Source organism: Schistocerca gregaria, chromosome X (genome assembly GCF_023897955.1).
Source record: "Schistocerca gregaria isolate iqSchGreg1 chromosome X, iqSchGreg1.2, whole genome shotgun sequence".
Classification (NCBI taxonomy): domain Eukaryota; kingdom Metazoa; phylum Arthropoda; class Insecta; order Orthoptera; family Acrididae; genus Schistocerca; species Schistocerca gregaria.
Genome location: NC_064931.1, coordinates 393,227,283 through 393,246,183, shown reverse-complemented (window position 1 = coordinate 393,246,183; position 18,901 = coordinate 393,227,283). Strand labels below are relative to the sequence as shown.

The following is an 18,901-nucleotide window of genomic DNA, read 5'->3' as shown; positions in this document are numbered from 1 at the left end:
ACTAAAAAGCTGATAAGAGGTGCACTGACTCGACGTGATACTCGCAAATGGGGAAAAGTAGAACAGGCAGTGTACTCACCCACTGCATACTGATGCTGTGTGCCGGCGAAACTACAACCCTGAGGTAGTCGAGAGTCATTGTCTCCATAGATGGTGGCTGGTAAGATTCCCCCGTCACTGAAATTTAGACGTGACACACATTTATGACATCATAATGTGGAGGTCCACAATGGATTGTTCCTACATGCGCTGGTTTGAGTTGAGCAAGTTAATTGTTGTTGGGATTATGATCAATGGCTGCTCATAAAAACTTCACTGTTAGTCATGCATTTTACTGAAGAACATTCCGTGGTGCAACGTCATCCATAGTGTATGCTGAAGACAGCGAGTGTTAAGGTACTGACGCAACAGGTAGCCATGGTCTCAAACGATTACCTTGTATGGCCGAAGGCTAATTGAACCTAGTAGTTGGCCGACAGGCTGGAAGATGCCAAGTTCACAGCACTGATCTTAAAACCAGCAGCAGGGGACCACAGTTAGTGGAGGCCAAATCTCGTGATGGCTGCTGGTAGCCTCATCTCGCCTCGTGGAGCGGCAACAGCTCTTTTCTTAAATAGTAGCTACCGGACTGAGCACCTTTTACTGAAAATAATGGTAATTTATTTTGGGATAGAGCGCACATGCTTTGCAAATCACAGATGGGAAACATGTTGAGAATAAGAAGTTTGCTGATTTGATGTGTAGTTACTGGCTTACCAACGAATTTGTGCTGTGTCGTCGCTATGGCGTTGCCAGCTATTTTCCTGGAGCACAATGTGGGGATCTGCCAGTGGCACTGCTGCATCTGACGTAATGGTGTTTGGTCGACGCTGCTCTTTTGCAACAGCCATGGCAATGTCACAATTTTACTCAGTAGCGCCGAAAAATAGTGTGGCACTGCAGATCGAATAACTGATGCGGAAAACAAGAAATTTATGGCACAAGTTCCTTTCATGCGGCATATCCTGAGGCATCAAGGACTTTTCACGTTGGTAGGTAATGGAGAGAAGTGTGTATATGTGGGCGCTGGGGAGCGGGGGGTGTTAGAATTGTAAAGGGAGACAAAGTCTTGAATACAGTTAGCACGTTCAAACTGATGCATGTCGCATTAGCTGTGCAGCGCTGAAGAGGCTTGCACAGAATAGACCAGCTTGGGCAGCTGCATCAAACCAGTCTTCAGACTGAAGGCCACAATAACAACATTGCAGAAGGGGGCAGGAGGGAAAGGTAGGTTTCTGATCCTCAGTTTTGCGAGATCTTTACTGGGATAAGTTGCGAGTAAGTTAGAACTAATGTGATTCAGCGCCCTCGGCTGTTGAAATTGGAAATGACGTATATATTGAGTTCTAAATTAACGGCGAATCCCATTCTCGTATGAGAATAGATACTTATCTCACACTGTTGACCGATGCAACTAACTGATGTAGCGGTTCTTGTATTATTTTGTTGTTGTAAACAGAAGTATCTCTGGTATGACGTTAAACAGGAACCACACATGGAGTGACCACGGTATAAGTGGTCCCTATCCAACAATAGCATCAAGGTGGATGGGGGAGTGGAAGTTGTGTGCTGTAACTGTTACCCTGCCTGCCTGCGAAGGTGGAAGGTAGATAGAGAATGTAAAGAAAATAGTCCTGATCACCTACCACTTACCAGCAGGTAGTCAGCTCAGTAATGTCAATTGTGGTTGTTAATTCCTGGTGTGATTTCCTATTACTCCAGGTTGGTGTTCGAGAGAAACGCAAAGTTTCAGATGTGGCTCCAATGTAATTTTCATAAGGCAAGTGCATAACGTGATCGGCCAATCGCATTGTGCCGTATAGTTAATTGAGTATCTAATTTCGTTTCCGAAAGACTGTAGGTTCTTTGGTGCACCATAAAAGATCTGATAAATTGCTAAGCAGTATTTGGATCACACCAACGGCGGACGGGCTCCACGTCAGCAGTTTTGCATTTCTTTCACGAATAGCTGTATACGAACCTCATAAAGACATTAATACAAAGAGACATGTTTTTTGTTAAATTAATACATCTAAAAGGTATTAATTTAATTATATGTAAATACGAGAGTCATTTGAAACGTCTGTGCAACGTCCAAGAGATGGCACCACCGGCGATTAACGAGGCTATGTATAGTTAGTAGCAGCTTTGGAATGAACGAACACCAAGTTCCAGTCATATTGGTCTATTTCTTTGTGTTATGAATTCGTGTGAGCCACGGAAGTAGAGTGATTGTCAAAAATGGACGAAAAAGGAACCTCGTGTGGTGATCAAACCTTATTTTATGAAAGGCAAAACGCCTCAGCAGACTAAACACAAGCTTGATGAACATTACGGTGACACTGCGCCTTCGATTAGAACAGTTTATAAGTGATTTTAAAATCTTAGGAGTGGCCATATGGACACAAGCGATACTGAACGAGCCGGCCGAGTGGCCGATTGGTTCTAGGCGCTACAGTCTGGAACCGCAGCGACCACTACAGTCGCAGGTTCGAATCCTGTTTCGGGGATGGATGTGAGTTATGTCCTTAGGTTAGTTATGTTTAAGTAGTTCTAAGTTCTAGGGGACTCATGACCTCAGATGTTAAGTCGCATAGTGCTCAGAGCCATTTGATGCTGAAAGTTGTGGATACCCCGTGGGTGTTACGACTCCAGAAATCATTGATAAAATTCATGATAAGGTGATGGATGACAGAAGAGTTCAGGTGCATTAGATTGCTAGTGTTGCGGGCATATCGAAGGAACGGTTACATAATATTTTGCATGAACATTTGGACGCTAGAAAGCTATCCGCAAGATGTGTTCCGCGATTGCTCACGCTTGACCAAAAATGGAATCGTGTGAAGTGTTGCAAGGATGGTTGCAGCTGTACAGAAGAATCCGCAGGACTTTGAGCGTCGTTTCGTGACTGTGGATGAGACATGGATACCTTACTATGCTCCTGAGACCAAACAACATTCTAAACAATTGGATGCCAAGGGATAATCTGCACCAAAAAAGGCGAAGACCATTCTTTCGGCCGGAAAGGTTATGGCGACTGTCTTTTGGGATTCGCAAGGGATAATTCTCATCGATTATTTGGAAAAGGGTAAAACTATTACAGGTGAATATCATTCATTGTTATAGGACCGTCCTTTCCCATCATGACAATGCACCCGGACAAACTTAAGCACTTCTGGTGGAAAAATTAATGGGAATATGATTCCAGCTCGTTTCCCATACATCACTATTCTCCAGACTTGCCTCCCTCGGACTACTAGTTGTTCCCCAATTTGAAGAAATCGCTGGCGGAACAAATATTTTATTCAAACGAGGAGGTGATTGCAGCAACTATCAGCTATTTTGAAGCCTTGGACAATTCCTATTATTTGTAAGGGATCAACAAATTAGAACAGCTTTGGACGAAACGTGTAAGTCTCAAAGTAGACTATGTTGAAAAAAAAATGTTTTATCCCAAATACGTAAGCAGTTTTTAGTTTTGCAGGGACTTTTCAAACGCCCCTCATATATTCATTGTTCTTAAGAGCTAACAGGATAGATGCGTACATAGCGATAGCTGAAGAACAAAGGACGATACGAAAGTGGAAGGCGTCTCCTAGCTGATATCAGAAAAAAAGTGAGAGTATCTCAGTTCTTCATTATCCTAGAAAGTATTACATGTACTTATTAACGTTAGTGGTCTTTCTGGTACACAGATACTTCATAAACATAAAGAAACTTTTTTGGTGTCTTACATTTTCCTACGATATATTTTACTACGATACTGGCTGTTACATGAGTAGTCATTTAAGTAGTCAGTACAACAAAATCACAAGATTGGTGTATACAAGAAAAAACAATACACAATTTGACATGTTGTAAATAAACAAATGATTTTAATTGGCACACGAGATATTTTTACAAGATGGAGTTACTTAAAATTTCAGAGTAATCATTGTTCTGAGGATAAGAGCTTAAGTCAGTTCCGGAACGTTTCTGCCCATGGGAATTGATGCAGCCATCTCAGTTGGCTTGTATGATGTCAATCTGTCGGTGACGACCTACTCAGCTGGAACTCTGGTTGTGCACTTTGTAGCAGAGGTTGGCATCGAGGTTCGGACCGTCCAGGACCTTAGCCATGACACACGTGCGAGCCTTGCCTCGAGCTGCCGGGTCTGTCGCGGCAGCCGCATCGAGGTCCGACAGGCCGCACGGTGCTGAGTCATGCGGCGACACTGGGCTACAGCAGTCTCGGCCCGAGCGAGTCCCTGACGTCACCCCAAGGGCCGAGCAGTGCTGTTGCGAAACAACTTCTATGCCACGGGCTAAGCAGAGTCACGTATGGAGACACAGCCCACAGGCCGCGGCCCCAATGCTCCGCACTGAGCGAGGCTGTGACGTCACTGCATCAGTGCCTTGCGCAAGCGCTGGTGTGCTGCGGCCTACGTGCTGTTGGTAGCACTGACCGCAGATTTGTGCTACGGGCGGCGAGCCTTGTGTAGAGCAGTGTTTAGTGGGATCGTGGGATTTCTTCATTTTTGTCGTAACGCACAAAATGAGGTTGGAAACTAACCGTGGTCTGGAGACGAAGGAGCGCATGTCAAGAAAAAATGTAGTAAAAAAAAATTAATCAGTGATAGTGGAGAACCACACAGCTTGAAGCGTATCTTAAAAGTTCAGTTTAGACCTTGTTAAAGCCTATTTTGGATGGCGTTAGGAAAAGCGTTCATTTTGTTTGCAGTTCGCTGTGCTGTGAAATTTCCTCTCATGCTAAAGGATCAGGTGGCACTTCGCACATTTCTCGCCATCCATGCGCGTCTAATAAACAAAGGTCTTATGTGGACGAGGGACGACTTCCTAAATCTGCTCTGGAGGTAACTGTCGGTAAATTTGTGGCTATGTGTGCACAAGATGTTAGGTCGTATGGAACTATACGAGGTGAAGGTCTTATGGATCTTGTTCAGACGTTAATTGACACTGCAAAGGCCATTATGTCTCACCCCACAAATGTGTCGCGGTACATGGAAGGAAGTGTTAAAAGCTTACGACATATAATTATGCCTGAGGTAATTGCTCATATAATAGAAGATGGATACCCAGCAACTACGGATATGTGGACGTCCAATGCGAGAAGAAACCATTAGCTGATATGTACTGTCTCCTGTTTCGTTGACTGGACTCTCAGATCTCGCATTTAGTTTGCACCCCAGCTTCCAGATGAATCAGAAACGGGCGGCCACATTCTAAGAGAATTGTTTAGATGACCTATGTCTCTTGGTATCCACGACTCTACTTTGAAAAACATACAGCACACTACTGATCAAGATACCAACATCGTCGTTGCACTGCGCGATTATTCACGATTGAAATGTTCCTGCCTTATGATCAATACGAGACTACGAAATAATTATGATGCGGACTGTATATGCTTCAATTGTCCATAAGGTGATGGTCTTTTGACTGTGTCGAAAGAACGCATCAATAACATAAACAAAAGTGGTCTTCTTAATGCTCTTGATAGATCACTGAGCCAGTCTAACGATACTCGCTGGAATAAGCAGCTGACAATGTAAGAATGCCTTTGTGCTAAAATCTCTCTGAGAAGGGAAGAATAGCCCGAAATAAAGGACCTGATATCACGCTGATAAAGAACTTTTCACTGTATTTGTGCTATTTTATTGCTGTTATTCTTATACGCAATCGTTTATTTCAAAGCTTTTAAAACATGAGGGATTTTTGTAGCTTTTCAAAGCAGCGTCCAAGGAATTACAACTGGAGGAGTCACCTATACTGCACATTCTGTTGACATGGACAACGACAGGACAGAGTACCTTCTGCAATCGGACTTTTACATAAACGCCTCAAATTATACTTAGATGAAAAGCTATTTGTCCAGATATACTGTGAGTTAGCAAGTTTCTTCTGGCCACCATTCGTCATTTAAAAATGATATCTGAAAACAAGAGGCGTAAAGTCATCAAAAGGATACAATATTTTTCCTTCCTCATACTTCTCCAATCCCACAACACACTCTAACGACATTTCCCTTTACTGCATCTCCAACCGCCTTTTCTCATTGTTCTCGCTTGTGGGTTCGAAAGGATCAAGCTTACCTTTCGATCTAGAAATAGTTATCTCAATGTATTCTTCTCCTCTGGAAGTTAGAAAAATAACATTTAATGCACTGAAATAGGAGAGACGCTCATTCCTATATGTTCCTCCACAACTGGAATTCTTGGGAGTCCATGCTGTCCTAAATGAAAGTTTCAATTTTTGCCAGATTTGCACTGATATATGAGTTTTCCTGTCCTCAGGTAAAATGAAATATATAATGAGGCTGGACATGTATTTCGGATTACCCCCCGCCCAAAAATAAATAAATAAATAAATCATGTTGAAGCACATAAATTCTGCTACTCCATCCGCTGGATTTCTAGTTGTACAATTTGAAGATGGGACTTAGACATTCGGGTAGCCTACACTTGATGTTACTCAACATCTACACTGAACAAGCAGTACAGAATACAATTATAAATTTGTGAACAGAATTAAATATGAAGTAGAAACAATAAACGTTTTGAAGTTTACTGGTGACACTCATGTTCCGTCAGAGACAGTAAAGAAATTGGAATAACAGTTTAATGGAATAGATAGTGCCCTGAAAAGTGATTATGGGATAACCCCCAATGTAACTAAATGAAAGGTAATGAAACGTATTTGAATTAAACCTAACAGTACCAACGTGTTTCCCATTATGTGTACTACAAAATGGGGGCGTAGTGCATGACCAATACATAGATATACGTATTTCGTTAATTTTCGTTGTCTTTTACGCACAACATACTTCTTAAAGATATATTTATGTGTAAGACCAAAATTTTTGCGTTAAGTTTTACTGAAAAATTTAAAACAATTACGGAATCTGGTAGAAGAAATGAAATAGGGGGTTCAAATGGCACAGAGCTCTACGGGACTTAACATCTGTGGTCATCAGTCCCCTAAAAATTAGAACTACTTAAACCTAACTAACCTACGGACATCACACACATCCATTCCCGAGGCAAGATTCCAACCTGCGACGGCAGCGGTCACGCGCTTCCAAACTGAAGCGCCTAGAACCGCATGGCCACACCGGCCGGCAAGAAGAAATCATTAAAAATCATAAATATATATTTTTTAAAAATTTTAAAATATAATTTACATGAGTAGGTTACAGCGTTCTGGAAACGTAGGAATAAAGTACCCCTTCCCTCCCCCTTGGTAATGCGAGGGTTAAACCAGGTAGTGTTCAGAGAACCAGATTACGAAATGAGACATTGGAAGGACTATTGGGGAGCAAAATAACTGATGATGGCGGAAGTAGAGAGGATATAAAATAAGGACTGTCTATACCAAAAAACTATTAATGAAAAAGAAGGATTTGCTAACATCGAATATAAATTTAAGTGTTAGGAAGTATTTCCTGAAGGAATTTGTATGGTTTCCTAGATGCTACTCCAGGCAGGTGTAAAAATGAATGTGCACAATGGAAAATACTGATCGCAAAAGTTAAGATTTGGCCCTATCTGACTACCCCCTAAAGCAGATCTTAGGATCTCTTAGCGGTGATATTATTTCCTTCTTCTTGCTCTTTAACGTATAAATCTCAACATAGATGTAAAAGAATGATTAAGGGAACTAGTAACTAGTAAATATTAATGTTTCTGCTTATACATGTTTGTAGATTAAAACCTCTTTATTTATTACAAACGTTTATATGTCAATGTGCAATGGACATATAAAGATACAAATGAATTTCCTGACTAATATTATTGATCAACTGCCCCAAATCTGCACCTATTTATGGCTGCGCGATCTAATATAAATAACCTGAGATGACTGACATCATCGGCGTCCCAAACACTAGAAGACACTGCTTTCGAAGATGATCTACATTGATGTGCAACCTGAGTGGAAATGAAACTCACGTGATAGCAGGTGTTCAGCTTAATAGCCCTAATAAGCCGAAGCAATTACCAATATCACCGAATGTACTGCGTCCGGTGCTTCGGAGTGATGGTTCCCGTACACGTCTGCGACGATGTTAGATCTCCAGCCACAAAATAAAAAAACTGATTAAACACTAGGACGGCAGAAGGCGGTCCTCTGTCTAGTCTTTTTCTCTCTGTATTCTACAGACAAGAAACGCGAACTCCCAGCCACAAGTACGTAATTCAGATAACGTCTCAATGTAAGTATTGACAGGAGAAGTGCTCTCAATCACTGAGCGCTGCATACTCAACGACGATTCCGTACCCACAGGCGAAGTCCAGAATCGTATAAGTTAGCAACACCTTCGGTCACCTAAAGCAACTTCCCAGTGCCTTGCGGCACTATATCATGCAATTTAAGCATTAGTGATTTTGCCCGCATTTGTCCTATCATGACAAACGAACATTGCGACGGTATTTCACTAGTGACAGCTTTCCCCAGCTTTAACATTATCCCCCTGAGTTCCACCGCACGTCTTCGAAAGTCAGTTTCGGCATGATGCTTGATGAGAAAGTCTAGCCCTGGGATAGCACAGCAGCCTTCGCCTGCAACACGCATTACACTGTAAGTGTTGTCAGTTTTGCAATCTCCTGATCCACTGGCACAATCCTTGTCTTCCCTATCATTAATATTAGAATCCATTTCCTCTTTCTTCCCCTACGACGTTCTTTGAGGCAATGCCGTCACAGATGGTGCACAATTTGCGTCCTTCGGAAATACTAAATGCGTCTTTACCATTTCAGTACCCAAAACATCTGCAAAACATTCAGCCTTATTTATAGCTTTCTGTGCAACCACCTAAGTATCTACAGCAAAATTACTGTCGGCAGTTGCACTCTGCAAAACGCTAAAATCATCGGCAGGTGCACTTTCCTCCATATCTGGTCCAGGCTGCAGAAATTCGCAACCTCTCCGCCAAGGTATACCTCACTAATTACGCAAACAACAAACGAGGAGAACAAAACAGTACGATGACAAGGACACTGTATGCTACCACTTCTGCCGGCCGTAGTGGCCAAGCGGTTCTAGGCGCTTCAGTCTGGAACCGCGCGACCGCTACGGTCACAGTTTCGAATACTGCCTCGGGCCTGTATGTGTGTGCTGTCCTTAGATTAGTTAGGTTTAAGTAGTTCTAAGTTCTAGGTGACTGATGACCTCCGATGTTAAGTCCCATAGTGCTGAGAGCCATTTGAACCGTTTTGCTACAGCTTCTGTTTTGCTCTTTTCTGCTGATGGGCAAGCCTGCGAACCGAACGTATTAGTGAAAAATATTTGCCCAACAGATTTAATAACGATAATTAGTCGCCCTGACACTTATACGCTCTCCAGAAGGGTAAGCTTATCCTTTGCTCGATATGTGACATCAACTAGTCGTATTCAATCTGGTTGGTTTCTAACAATGTCATCAGTATATGCTAGGATGTTGAGATGTGCTGGCCTAAAAACACTGCCTCCACCAGGTGGTTGCAAATATGAAATACACAAATAAGGAGATAATAAAATGGCAAAGGAAAGTACTAATCATGAAATGATACTCTCAGTAGTGTTAAATTCTTTACTCTTCTGCAATTTACGCTATACAATATTACACAGTACGAGCAACATTTTAGTTCTGCCTATTCACATTTGGTAATCGGCTGTCCTGTGATATATTCGCGGTTGTTAATCCAAGCGCGGAATAATAACATCAGCTATGGCAATTGCAATTACATTTAGAACTACACTCACGACTAGCAACGTGAAGCCTCAGCATAGAACGGAAAAGACACGTGATCAGCAATTTACTTTACTTCCCTAACCGCCGTTGCGAATGCACGACCACTACAGTTATCTAACGCTTATCGCTGCAAAGGCTCTCGCCTCAGCGAGATAACATAAATTCTATCTCACCAAAAGCTTCCGTAGGCACCTCCACGGCTGCCGTGGAACACCAAACGATCCTCAGGCTCTCGCTACAAGTACTCTGTCCCAGTAACGAGGTCGCACACCTCGCCAGGACCAACCTCTCTCCTCGACACCCCAGGAACAAGTGTTTCACAGTTGCAACGCTTTTTCGTAGCTCTGTTCTTTTTCCTTCTCCCCTTTAATGTGTATGGCCAGTCATGTTGCTGGACGGCGTTCGTTTCAGATCGCCGACCAATCTCAGTTTTGCAATCGACCAAAGCTTCTAGAAGTTTCCAAACTGTTCCAGAAGCTTCTGCTCCGGCCGTTCGGAAAACCACCTACACGCCGCCACGCTTTTTGTGAGCGAGCCCCTGTGCCTTCGCCTTGCCCTCGGACACGTGGCTCCCGCGAGGCCGCGGTCCACCCGCCTGGGATTCCAGGAGTTTACGTTCGATGTTGTCTACAGCTCTCAGTCCTGCCTGCCTCGCCTCTGTCTTTCCCGTTCTTCTGCCAGCCTCCCGTCTCCGTCCGCTTCACTATCGCCGTGCAGATATTCTGCTACAAATTAAGATCCCTAGTCGATGACAGTATCGTTAATGGTTTCCTGTCTCGATGTTGTTACTATTAAAGGGTCTACTTTGCGGAGTAGTAGTTGTAATGTGGCTCAAAATCATGCCACCTTACTTCACTTAATCTAATTCTATACTAACACTTACTGTAACTTCACTTCTCCTCTTGAGCGGCTACTCATGACTACTACTTTATGTGCTTAAACTTAGCGAGCCACATCTATTGGTTGAAATGAAGTACATTCCCCATTCGAAACGGCGTAAACTATAACAAAACTCAGACTTCTAAACAAAACTCATCTTCCCCTCCTAAGAAGCTTCACATGATTAACATCTTATACCATTCCAGACAATGAGCCACACCCATTGATGACAGAGAAAAATAAGGTTCATATTTCCACATGATCAGAACCCAGTGTGAGTCTACTTGCCACATATCACACATGAAAACAGAACTAAAAAGCTGTTAAAAGGTAGACTGACTCGACGTGACACTCGCAGGATGAAAGCAGAGCTGACCATTTGCAGTATAGTCGACAGGACCGATAGCGGACCACTGGTACAGAGCCGAGTGGTGGGTCTGAATCAGAGGCTCAGACGGTTCTGCGAGCGTGTAGGCTGCAGATTCGTCGACTTGCGCCAACGGGTGGTTAGGTTTCGAGTTCCGCTGAATAGGTCAGGTGTCCACTATACGCAGGAGGCGGCTACACAGGTAGCTCGGACTGTGTGGCATGGATTGGGTGGTTGTTTAGGTTAGAGGGCCTTGGGAAAACACAAGAAGGAGTTCAGTCACAAAGGGTGCAAGCTGAACACAGGAAGAATGTCGATACAGAAATCATTGGTATAATAGTTGTAAGTTGTCGTAGATGTGTTGGGAAAGTACCAGACCTCCAAGTGCTAATAGAAAGCACTGATACTCAAATCGTTGTAGGCACTGAAAGCTGGCTAAAGTCGGATATAAGCACAGCTGAAATTTTTGTGAAGAACCTAACGGTGTGCCGGCCGTGGTGGGCGAGCGGTTCTAGGCATTTCAGTCCGGAACTCCGAGACTGCTACGGTAGCAGGTTTGACTCCTGCCTCGGGCATGGATATGTGAGATGTCCTTGATGTTGGGGCCTTCTCCACCAGACATCACGCCGCCTACAGTATCGGCAACCAAACTGAAAGCCTGCCGCCGCGGGTTGCCCGCCTCGCAGGTACACCGAAGCACTATACAACCGACTGGCAATATTGATGAAAGGCCACAGCAACAACCACAACACCAGCACCACGGCAAAGACACCAGCGGCCACCAGGGGCCACTACTGGCCCACATAAACATAAGGAAGAGGTCGCTGCAGATCACGTAATTATTTTCACATGTCCAACCACGTGATAGAAAATAGTTCCAAGGTACTCATCCGCCAAAGCAATATAAAGGCAGGGGCTCGGCTGCACATCGGAAGTTCATCGACCTCCAGCAGACATGGATAGCTGCCGCCCCAGCATACCGGCTTGGATCTTCTCGCTGATCTCTGGATTAGGCTTGGTACATCAGAGAAGTCTCAGTTGTTTTCTATATTATTCTTGTATGTAGTTGTGATTCGAATTCAGGTCATTGTTTTATGTTGGTATTATACTTGGAGAATTCATTTTGGTTAACTGAACAGTCCAATAAATTTTTTGTTGTGCTTTGATCGGTAGTTTCTTCAGCTTACGCAGACATAGCAGAGGCGACGAGTTGGTTTGTAGTTTCCTCCCGTTTGTCGCTTGTTCTCCTCCATGGCAGAGGATATTCAGGGCATCGATCGGCCTCGCGCTTTTAGCGAGTATGCAGCAGACGAATGAACTTATTATTCAGCAGTTGCAGGCTCTGCCTGCTGTCTCCCGTGGGTCTCAGGCACTGAGTGCTCCGTCCGATTCCCCTCCCATGGTACTGCGGGTCACACCTCCCGCTTTTCCTAAGTTTGACAAGTCTTTCGAGGTTGGGGCAATTATGTAGCATGGTTGGAACAACGTCGTTGGCGACGTACAGGGGCTTGCGATTCTTCTTGCCTACGTCGGTCCGGAAATATATCATCTGTTGCAGCAGCAGCACACTGACATGGAGCCACACACTCTGTCGTATGAACAGTTGACTTCAAGTTTGTTGGAGTATTTTGATTCTCAGGTCCACGTGGCGGCTGCCCGTCACAAGTTTTTTAGTTGTCAGAAGCTCCCCTCCCAATCTTATAGGGAGTGGGTTGCCACACTTCAAGGCCTCTCCAGGGACTGTCGTTTTTTTTTTGTGGTAACCCCTCGTGTAAACAGTTGTAGGGTTCAGCACTCATTCGGGACATGCTTCTTGTACATGCTCCGGATGACTAATTGTGGAACAACTTTCGTAAATTGAAAGATCCATCGTTGGATACTGGCTTCAATGTTGTACGCACTCATGAACAGTCTACTTGCTCGTTGACCGAGTTGTTTCCCCCTGCGCAGGTCTTTGTCGCCCTTCCGTCGAGGCGCCAGTATGCCTCACAGGGGTCTCGCAGGTCCCCCCGTACGGAGGGCCCTCCCCCATTCCTGGATACAGGGTGTGTGGCCGCTCCACCACCGGACTAGCCGCCGCGAGTGCGGCGTCAGCTGCCCCAGCCACAACAGCAGCAAGGGTCACTGTCCTGCCAGCAACGTTTCATTTCGCACACGCGAGTTGATTGTCGGTTTCGACATGTGAAATGTTCAGCCTGTGAAAAACAGGGCCACAAGGCGGTGTGCCGGTCATCCTCTTCGATGCTCGTGGACCACACGTCCATCGATGCTTCTGATTCTCTGGAAGACGACTTCGTCCCTCTGCTGCAGATTTCCTTTGTGTAGTCCGTCTTTCCGCCTTCAATGGCGGCAGTCACTCTGATGGTACAGGTTGATGGCGTCTCCCTCCTGTTTCAGGTGGATACAGGGTCTTTCGCCACCATCATCGATGCTGGCTCCCACCATCATTTGGGTTCCCCACCTCTCCATACTTTTCACATGACCCTGCGGAGCTACAGTAATGATGCCATTAACCTCCAAGGGTGGTTCTCTGCTCGGGTCCAGTACCGCTTCCATGATTTTTAGGCACAGGTATTAGTCCTCTGCGCGCCCACGGCCATGAACCCCTTGGGCACGAATCATTCCCTTTATTGGGCTTGGAGATCCATTAGTCGGAGCCGGCAGCTATTGCAGGAATTCTTTGCTGTTTTCTCCACCCTGTCTCCGGGAGTTTCAGGGTTTGAGGCCCACATCGAAATCCTTCCCTCGTCTGTCCCAAAATTCCATAATGCTCGCTCGGTTCCTTTCGCCCTCCGTGACGAGTTACGGCAGGATCTTCAACGCCTGGAGGATGAGGGCATCCTCAGCCCCATTCCCAATAGCCGTTGGGCTACGCCCATCGTCGTTCTTGAGAAACCCAACAGGTCCTTGCGCGTTTGTGGGGATTTCAAGGCCACTGCCAATGCTCAGTCTGTTATCGATTCTTACCCCATCCCGAAGGTTGATGACATTTTGTCGAAATTGGCAGGGCGGCAAGGTGTTTGCCAAAATTGACCTGAGGGATGCGTACCTACAGGTACTTTTGGATGAGCCATCCAAAGCTGCTTTGGTCTGGGCTTTTCCGCTATAACATCCTTCCTTTTGGCGTCCCTAGGGCTCCCGCTAGAGGTCATTGTTGGAAACCGGAATAAAACAATAATGGGATCCTTTTACTGACCTCCCAGCTCAGATGATACATTTGCTGAAAGGTTCAAAGAAAACTTCAGTTTGATTTCAAACACGTACCCGACTCATACAATAATAGTTGGTGGTGGCTTTAATTTACTCTCGATATGTTGGCGAAAATGTATGTTTAATTCCGGAAGTATGCATAAAATATCTTCCGAAATGTTGCTAGACGCATTCTCTCAAAGTCATTTCGAGCGGTTAGTTCATGAGCCCACGCGAATAGTAAACGGTTGTGAAAACACACTTGATCTCTTAGCAACAAATAATCCTGAGTTAATAACGAGCATCAAAGCCGATATAGGGATTATTGAACACAGGGTTGTCGTAGTGAGATTGAATGTAGTCCCCAAATCCTCGAAAAATGAGCGAAATTTATACCTATTCAAGAAAGCAGATAAAAATTCACTTGACGCCAACCTGAGAGACAATCTCCACTCATTCCAAGTTAATAATATAGGAGTAGACCAGATGTGGCTTAAATTCAGATAAATAGTATCGGCAGCAATTGAGAGATTTATACCAAATAATCAAACAAACGACAGAGCTGATCCTCTTTGGTACACAAAACTAGTTAGAACACTGTCACAAAAACAACGAAACAAACATGCCAAATTTAAACAGACGCAAAATCCCCATATTGGCGATCACTACAGGAGCTCTAAATTTAGCGGGGAGTTCAAAATGAGACGCCTATCCCAGTTTCCACACCGAAACGTGGTCTCGAAACCTGGAAGAAAATCCAAAAAGAGTCTGGTCGTATGTGAAGTATGTTAGCGGCGAAAAACAACCAAAGCGATAAGAATGGAGTTACTATACACAGCCTACCGAAATCTCTTCATAAAAGAAGACGAAAAAATATCCCAGAATTCTAATCGAGAACGGCTGCCAACATGAGTAACGTAGAAGTCAATATCCTCGAAGTAGTGAATCAACTCAAATCACTTAATAAAAGCAAGTCTTCTGGTCAAGACTGTATACCAATTAGATTCCTTTCCGAGTATGCTGATGCATTAGCGCCATACTTAACAATGATATACAACAGTTCGCTCCACGAAAGATCCGTACCCAAAGACTCTTAAGTTGCACAGGTCACACCGATATTCAAGAAAGTTAGTAGGAGTAATCCACCAAATTACAGGCCCATATCGCTAACGTCGATATGCAGCAGGATTGTAGAACATAAATTGTGTTCAAAAATTGTGAATTACCTCGAAACAAACGATCTATTGAAACACAGTCAACAAGGGTTTTGAAAACATCGTTCCTGTGAAGCTCTTTATTCACACGAATTGCTGAGCGCAATTGAATAAGGATTTCAGATCGATTCCGTATTCCTGGACTTCCGGAAGGCTTTAGACACTGTACCACACAAGCTGCTCGTAGGAAAATTGCGTGCTTATGAAATGTTGTCTCATTTATGTGATTAGATTTACGATTTCTTGTCGCAGAGGTCACAGTTCGTAGTGATAGACGGAAAGTCATTGAGTAGCACAGAAGTGATTTCAGACGTTCCCCAAGGTAGTGTTACAGGCCCTTTGCTGTTCTTTATCTGTATAAACGATTTGGGAGACAATCTGGGCAGCCGTCTTCGGTTGTTTGCAGATGACACTGTCGTTTGTCGAGTAATAAAGTCACCAGAAGATCAAAATAAAATCCAAAACGTTTTAGAAAAAATAAAAAATATCTGAATGGTGCGAAAATGGGCAGTTGACCGTAAATAACAGAACGTGTGAGGTCATCCACGTGAGTGCTAAAACGAACTCCTTAAACTTTGGTTACACGATAAATCTGTCTAATCTAAAAGCCATAAATTCAACTAAATACCTGCGTGTTACAATTACGAAGAACTCAAGTTGGATTTAGCACATAGAAACTGTTGTGGGGAAGGCTAAAGAAAGGCTGAGATTTATTGGCAGGACACTTAGAAAATGTAACAAGCCTACTAAGGAGGACACTACGCTACAATTACGAAAACTTTTTTCAGCCCACGGCCCAGCATGCTGCACGCTAGTCATTGGGGTATAGTGCGGAAGAAGCAATTAGCGCGGCGTCACTGCACTTAGGTCAGCAATGATAAACATATTGACAATTTGCTTGCTCACTGTCGCTGTCGCGAAGAGCATCAATCTGCTCCCCGCCAGCGCTTCTTTCCGTGGGGCCGACAACTACTGCGCCTTGGCAGGACGTTCATAGTGATTTTGCGGTCCTAACTGGGACACCCGATGGTTAATAGTCAGAAACTTTCCATTTGTTGTACCTATGTCTTCTACTGAATCTGCCAGTACTATTCAGGCTTTGATGTCTATGTTCTGCATTGAGTTATTGTCTCCGACAATGGCCTCCAATTCGTGTCCTCAGAGTTTGTACCATTCTGAGCTGCTAATGACATTCGCCATCTGACCTCAGCCCCTTTCCACCCCCAGGCAAACGGCGAAGCTGAACATTTTGTGCGTATGTTTATGTCGCAGATGAGCAATTTTTGCGCCACGCATTCTCACGAGCATACGCTCTGGACGTTCCTTGCTTCATACTGCTCGCAGCTGCTCGGTACCCGTTCCCCAGTGGAATTGCTACATGGCCGCGCCCATCGGTCGCTCCTGCAGCTATTGCACCCGCTCCCGCTGCTTCGCCTCGTACTGGCTTGGCGCCACATGACTTAGTGTTCTATTTTTTTTTCTCTGGCAGGCAGCTCTGGGAGCAGCGACTCATTCTTCTCCAGCTTGGCCTCGCCTTATTTGTTATTTCTGGTCCCTCTAGCACTGACAAGCGACATCGGAACCAAATCCGTTTGTGCCGTCCTCGGTTTTCTGCCGCTGGTTGTTTTCTGGCAGAATTGGAGGCTTCACGGATTCCGCCACCTCAGCCTACGACTCCACCAATGGCCCCTTCGCTGCTCGCAACCCAGCCACGGTCGCCCCGCCTGCTGTCGTCGAAGTCGCCGCTGCCAGTCCGGTTACCTGCATGGGACGGGCGCCTCTCACCGCCACCAAGGCCCACCTCCGGCCACTGCTGCCGCCACCACCACGTTCCTCCGTTTTGCCGGTACCGATGGCCGCTGATGCTGCTGTCACGCCGCCGCCGCCCCCGCCGCCCCCGCCGCCCCCGCCGCCCCCGCCGACGCCGCAGCCGCCCATGGAGGACGTTGCTCCACCTGCTCATCCGACCATACCCAGTGGCGGTGCGCAGTTTTCCACCAGCAATTCGGGGTCGCAAGTGGATAGCACAGCTCAGTAGTTCCCCTGTCCGCCCATCAGCTGCGCACCCCTGGGTTTCTCCACCTGTCGTCGGAAGCCCTACTCAATGGCGGTGCATCGTTTCATGTGGGAGAGATGTGGTATCAATAGCAACGATGCGACGGTGGAGGTGAAAGTTCTTAAGTTGGTACTAAAACAGGCACCGACGACAGCGTCCTCTAGCCGGTGCTGTGATGGTCTATGAGCTCCATCACAGATTCTGCCCATCTTGATCAAGAGCAGACGGCAGGAAGCTTTGCTTCCTATTGAGAGTATGTACTACCTACAATGAGTCTAAGGCTTCGCACCTCAGTGCAAAGTTATGTATTCAGTTAATATTGTGATATAGTACAACCATTTCCAAGAGCAGTACCGAGAGATTTTCACCTTTCCCTGCTCCTACTCACTTCCTTCATTCAGCCAACGTTTCAGTTTACTGGAACAGACCCATGCGCTAACTTCCAGGTGAGATACAAAACTGATATTGCAATGACTGTTGCAAAAGACTTAGTTAGTGGGCCACCTCACATCCAACCAAACACAATTACGTCAGATGCAGCAATGCCACTGGCAGATTCCCATATTGTGCTCCGGGAAAGAAGCTGGCATTGCCATAATGACGACACTGCAGAAATGCGTTTGTAGGCCAGTTACTAAACATCCAATCAACAGACATCTTATGATCTACATGGTTGCTAGCTGTGACTTGCAAAGCAAGAACGCTCTGTCCCAACATAAATTACAATTATTTTCAGTCAAAGGTGTCTCCGTCTGGTAGCTACTATTTACGAGGAGAGGTGTATGCCGCTCCTCGAGGCGACATGATGCTACAAGCAGCCACCACGAGATTTGGCGTCCACTAACTGTGGGCCTCTGCTTATGGTTTCAAGATCAGTTCTGTGGCTTAGCAGCCCAGTGGGCCACCTTCAGGCCAATTACCAGGTAAAATCAGCCCTCTGCCATAGAAGGCAGTCGTCCGAGACCAAGGCCAACTGTTGTGTCACTTCCTTAACACTGGCTGTTATGGAGGACGTTGCACCACAAAATGTTCTAGTTTGTTCTTCAGTGAAATGTATGACTAATAGCGATGTTTTTATGAGCATCCACCTATCATCGTCCCGACAACAGTTCACCACCTCAACTCAGACCTCCTCACGTACATCTACATCTACATAGATACTCTGCATATCACAGCTTGGCCGAAGGTTCATAGAACCACCTTCACAATTCTCTATTATTCCAACGTCGTATAGCGCGCGGAATGAATGAACACCTATATCTTTCCGTACGAGATCTGATTTCCCTTAATTTTTCGTGGTCATCGTTCCTCCCTATGTAGGTCGGTATCAACAAAATATTTTCGCATTCAGAGGCGAAAGTTGTTGATTAAAATTTGGTGAGAAGATTCCGTCCCAACGAAAAACGCCTTTCTTTTAATGATTTCCTGCC

At 45.1% G+C, this 18,901-nt stretch overlaps 1 protein-coding gene across 1 annotated transcript in view; it reads left to right on the top strand.

Moving 5' to 3' along the window:
• The window catches only part of LOC126298084 (protein enabled homolog), a 37,424-nt gene extending 19,971 nt beyond the window's left edge, over positions 1 to 17,453 (top strand). Inside the window, exon 2 of the mRNA XM_049989401.1 lies at positions 17,051 to 17,453. Within this exon, the coding sequence (XP_049845358.1) occupies positions 17,051 to 17,453 (403 nt within the window). The remainder of the gene's footprint in view (positions 1 to 17,050) is intronic.
• Positions 17,454 to 18,901: the final 1,448 nt, after the last annotated feature.